The 5,715-nt window shown below is 35.5% G+C and overlaps 1 protein-coding gene and 1 pseudogene across 1 annotated transcript; one reads left to right on the top strand and one right to left on the bottom strand.

Annotated features, from left to right (window-relative positions):
* Positions 1-203: 203 nt before the first annotated feature.
* LOC117134289 lies at positions 204-2,357 on the bottom strand (annotated as a pseudogene).
* Positions 2,358-4,417: 2,060 nt separating this feature from the next.
* On the top strand, positions 4,418-5,080 carry LOC103874775. Its single transcript, XM_009153212.2, has one exon. The coding sequence runs from the start codon at positions 4,647-4,649 to the stop codon at positions 4,881-4,883; it is 237 nt and encodes a 78-aa protein (XP_009151460.1). The 5' UTR covers positions 4,418-4,646; the 3' UTR covers positions 4,884-5,080.
* The last annotated feature ends 635 nt before the right edge of the window (positions 5,081-5,715 follow it).

The following is a 5,715-nucleotide window of genomic DNA, read 5'->3' as shown; positions in this document are numbered from 1 at the left end:
CAGCTACATGGAACGTGGACAGAAGACTACTTGTTGAAGAAATTTTGGAGTAAAAAACGGACCACTGTTTTTAATAGAGGCTATTATAGTAGTATATTGTCTGAGGTTCAGGGTTGGTGAAAACATGTTAATATTGAAAGTGTTATTATCGTGTTGCAGTTAGAAAATTAAGTTGAAAGAATGTAAACACAGAAGGTTTCAGTGAGAAAGTTAGTATTTGTATTTAAAAGAAGGATATGACAAATATATACATCAGTAGTTGAACAATTTCTTTACGAATGTTTCACTGTTGTGCATTCCTTGACAATCTAGGTGCGACCGGCACTACAAAGTAGCCACGGGGAGATGGATAATGAGCATACATGATCGGTCTAGGTGGATGGACTGGTCCATAACATCTTCTTGGCACACATCTGCGCATAAGAATCTCTTGTTCCATCACTTGCTGCATAAAAAGATGTTGTTGCAATCGGTCATGTTCCCGCCTTATCATCACAATCTCTCGTTCATGTTCTCGCTTCCGCTTTAGGTCACGAGAGAAAGTGAGATTTATGTTAGCGAACACACGAGCCGTCAGTTGCTGTCGGAGCCAGCGTGATGGGCTTCTCCGACACGTCTGATGCCAAGCTCGTCGGCTAATCTTTGCAACCCGAAACGGCTGTTGAGTCCTTTGCACTGTCCCGCAAGTTTTCTTCACGTCGAAAGTTAACCCTAAGAGTTTCTGAACCGTGTCGTTAAACCCAAGTGACGTGTCGGGAAGCCTTTCTCGCCCGGTCATGCTTTGAATTATATAACCTAAATCGTACGATCCATCAAAAGTAACCCAATTAATAATCTTCTTGTCTTCTTCATCTTTAACCATCCGAGTAAACTCTGTGAAGAAATCTTTGATGCCAACTCCTTCCTCTCTGATTCTCTTGAAATCGAGCCCGTTGCGCTTGAGGAAGGCGATGGACTTCTCGTTGCAAAGATCCTCTGTCTGTCGAAGTCGGAGAAATTGACCTCCCAGGTTCCGCTGATTGCTCCTTCACTGTCGAATAAGGAGAAACCCAGTTGAATTGGTTTGGTTTTGTCCACATTGAACCTCAGGTTTTGGTAACGAGTCTCCTCGCTAGCTTCCATGACGGTCTCTTTCAGGCACCCGGGAAATTCTGTGTCCACAGAGATGTAATTGCAGCTTCTAAGAGATTCCCGCACCAAATTCATCTCTTCTGTCTTGTTCCAAGACCAGATCTCGCGGATGGTCGTCATCTCCCACAAGAAGAAGCACTCTAGTCTGTATCTGCGATTTGTTTCTTTTTAGGTTATTCAGAAAACGAAAAGTGCAGTGAGTATTGTTGTGTGTGATTGATTATATATATATATACTGTATATGTTTATGATTTTCCTTTTTTCCCCACCCAAACTTTTCCTTTTCTTAACAAGCCGAATGTTTACGTTGACCGTTTGGCCTCAGATTTCCTTTTCTTGAACACAAATTTCCTTTTTGTTTTTGGAGCAAATACAAATTTCCTTTTCTAAACATAGATTTTCTTTTATTGGTTTTTCAAATTAAAAGACACTAGAATCTGAAGGGAGAGAAGTATATACCAACAAAATTAAACCGACATCAAATATCTAATTCAATTGTTTTGTTCCTATTTTTTCGTTGATAAAATGTAAATATTATATTAGAATATGTTTAGTTATATGCGTTAATTAAGTTGGAAATTTCAAATGGAAAATATTAATAAAAAGTCTATTGATAAAAAGCAATGAGAAGAGCTTAAAATAAATCGTTTAGTTTAGATTGTAAATGAATCAAAACTTATAAAATCTGACCTATAAATTTCTTAAAATTTTACATATTTTCATATATTTAGACTATCTAAATAGTTAAAATTTTGCTTAGTTTCATATATTTAGACAATCTAAATCAGTTATTTTACTTATTTATACAAAGTTATATATTTTTACCAATTAAAGTTATACAAAGTTTCAAATCCAACGCATGCGAATGTTGCCGTGTGAAGTCGTGTAGAAGATGTCGTGTCTTCTGAACTCGTGTCTTTTGGAGCAGTCTATCAAATTATTCGTAAATGGAAGATTTACAACTTGTAGTTGGAGTAAAAAATCATTAAATAACAGAAATTAAAATTACTAAATATTATCATTTTCATTTATTATCTCTGATACTACTTGTTGCTATCATTTCTTGCAAAATATAACAATATAATATCTAAATTTCATAAACTTTTACATAGTTTATTATATTTAGACTATCTAAATCGTTAAAATTTTGCTTAGTTTCATGATTATAGACAATCTAAATATGTTATTTCACTTACTTATACAAAGTTATATATTTTTATCAATTAAAGTTATACAAAGTTTTAAATCCAAGGCATACGACTGTTGCAGTGAGAAGTTGTGTCTTTTGAACTCGTGTCTTCTCGAAGCGTCTACTTGTACATGGGTCAGAGGATCATTATCACCTTCTCCAAATAAATAAAACGAATATCTCTCCATTTACTTGATAAATCGAATATCTCTCCATGATAAACTTCAACTTGGCTTCTCTCCTTCCTTCCACACTTCACATGATTCTCTCCAAGGTAGCAACAACCAGTATCTGTGACTTTGGTAGTCAAGAGTTGCTTTCCACGGGTTTAACGCAACTGGCAGAGAAGATTACTTTTACAAATCTGCCGATCTCATTTTCTTGAATGACCGGATAGATGAGGTCAATGCTGTTAGAACATTCATGCTTAAGTGCTACCAACTGGGTAATCCAGAGGCCATCTACTTGCGAGATATGTATGAATACTTCATCCTCCATTTACTTGATGAAGGAAGGGAAACAATTCATCTTGCTGGTGAGAGAGGATGCTTGTTGGCCAAATATGTAGATGGTATGCTGAACTTAGCATTTAGCGTTGATCATAGAGGATTGGATCACAACTATCCTGGTTTTACTCGTGAATATGTTGATCGGATGTATCACATGATCACTAGTTGGGCACTCTTTGGCCATTGGGGTTACGATAAACCTGAGATGATTATGTCTCTATTGGAAAGAATAGATCCCAACGTCTCATATGATTGTTGGTGCTCCGTAATAATAGAACCAGTGTTTGTAGTTTCCATAGATGGATCAAGAATACGATGAAAATGTGATCGTTGTTTCTGGCAATGTGCAGCTTGGGACTTCTGCAATGAAATTCATTTAACTGCTCGTGACTATCCAATTGGAGATTAATTGTGTGTTTATGAGTTATGACATATAATTTTTATCTATTTTACTGTAATGGCTCTAATTTTCTCTATAAAATTATATTTATTTATTTTTCTCTATTTTTACTAAATTTATGAGTTATGACATGTTATTTATTTTAACTTCAATAAAAGAACATATTGTCAATATAAGAGATACAATCAAAATTAGTTGAACTTATTGTCTCTAATTTTTCTCTGTAAAATTATATTTATTTATTTTTATCTATTTTTACTAAATTTATGAGTTATGACATGTTATTTATTTTAACTTCAATAAAAGAACATATTGCCAATATAAAAGATACAATCAAAATTAGTTGAATTTTTACTAAGTTTTAAGTTACTAAAAGTGCGACTTAGTTGAAGTTTTATTAAGTTGCACAGTAACACAAATGTTTATTGTTACACCAACTCTTACTAATTTTTCGAAAGTTATGGAGGAACATATTCGAATTTTATGGGTCAGGTATGGATGGTCCGTGCAATGCCCTTGGTTGGGTTGTAATTATGTAAATTCATTTTGATTTCATGGTGTTTTGTTTATTTTTTAGATTTAAATAAATTATTTAATTAAATTTTCGGGAAGGAGCACTGGAATTTTTTTTTCCGGGTAGGAGCACTGGACAATTTTTTTTTTGGGTAGGAGCACTCGAGCAATTGATTAAAAAAAAAAAAGAGAATTGAGGGTTTTGGAGCTCGTATAAGCTCGTCAATCACGTGAAAAGAAATAGATTTTACCTTTTAGCGTCCACGCAAAATTTATTTTCCAAACAAAAGAGAAAACCCTTTTTGCCTCCCCCGAACAAATTACCTAATACAACACCAAAATAAACCAAAAAGTTGTTTTGAATGGAACCAAAAACATTAATTTATGTATAGATAAATAGTTTACACAAATCAAATAAATCTAAAGATTCTAAACCAAACAAACAGTAGCATACCCACAAACCCGAATATAACTCCAAAAAATGATAATTGTTCAAAATCTTGATAATGGGAAAATCATTAATAGACACATTAATAGACATTAATAGACACAATAAGATTAAAAGATGACCATTAATTATTGGATTGAATAAATTGAGTTCATCAAAGAGTCTAACCTAAACAATTCTAAAGTTCCTCTTTGTCTCAAATTTGCCACATATCACGCAAAACCAATTAAGAAAACAAGTCAACGCGCGTGGGTTAACACCCGCTCACCAAAATAAAAAAAGAAAAATTCAACTTTGGACGAACTCGGATCCAAGTCGGATTCTAAGCTTTCCTTATCCAACACGGCCAAGTTTCGTCGCGTCTTTATATAAACAAAACCAAACCAAACCTTTTTCTTCTTCCTCTTCATAAAAGTTCAAAAACCCAACAAAGACAAATCTCTCTCTTCTCTCCTGATGAATTCGATGTTCAGTGCCTTCGACGCCATGTCCGCAGAGATTATGGGGAAGAAAGTCACCGCAGCGTCTTATGTCTGCAACCCCTCTCAAGCTGCTTCTTCCGGTGGTGGCGGTGGTCAAACTGTGTCTTTGCTGAAGAAAGACGAAAACGCTACCAGTTTGGCGAAGAAGCAACCGAGGTATGCTCTGGAGCTCGACGGGATTCATTGCTTCGAGACCATTGTTCGTTCTTGATTCCAACCAAGATTACACATCTTTTTTTTTTGTTCTATTCCATCATGTAAATACACTTTCCGGAAAAAAAAAAGATTTAAATTCTTAATTAAAATCATCCTTTTGTGGTTGGTTCATCTGTTTTGCAGTTTATGTTTGCTTTGGTTTCTAATTCTTGAATATGTATATAAAGTAAATAAAAGTTTTTTTTTCTCTAAGCGAGAATCGATGAATCCTTCATTATCAAGTTAAGGTTTGGGATTGATAGGCAAAAAATTGGGGGTTTTAGATGATCCATGTAATGTTTAGCATGAACATCATCATTATCATAACCTACACTAATCCTCATCCATGACAAGAAGCTGAAGCAATTTATAGTTTAGAAACTGGTGTGCCATATTGCTCTTCGCAGCATCGTTGGTGTATTTCAAGCATCCTATCCACGGATTTGCAGATTCCGCTGCAGCTCCAGTCGAATGAAGCTGCACAAGGGCTCGCTGCTTGACCCATCCACTCACAATCCGCACTACACTCATCTCAGGCTGATTTTATCTTTTACCTAAGGGTGTTCCGCAGCAGAGGCTTCTTGGCCAAAGAGCTATTTATAGTTTAGAAACTGGTGTGCCATATTTCTCCTTCGCCTTCTCCGCAGGAGCATTCTATCCACAGATATGCAGATTCCGCTGCAGCTCCAGTCAATAAATGCTGCACAAGGTTCCCTGCTTGAACCTTCCACTCACAATTTGCGCATACAAATCATCTAAACTTGATTCTTGAATCTCGGTGGCTTAATTATGTCTTATAGGCTGATTTTATCGTTAACCTAAGGGTGTTCCGCAGCAGAGGCTTCTAC

The sequence above is a fragment of the Brassica rapa genome, chromosome A05 (genome assembly GCF_000309985.2).
Source record: "Brassica rapa cultivar Chiifu-401-42 chromosome A05, CAAS_Brap_v3.01, whole genome shotgun sequence".
In the NCBI taxonomy this organism is placed as follows: Eukaryota; Viridiplantae; Streptophyta; class Magnoliopsida; order Brassicales; family Brassicaceae; genus Brassica; species Brassica rapa.
This window is presented reverse-complemented; position numbering and strand designations above follow the sequence as displayed.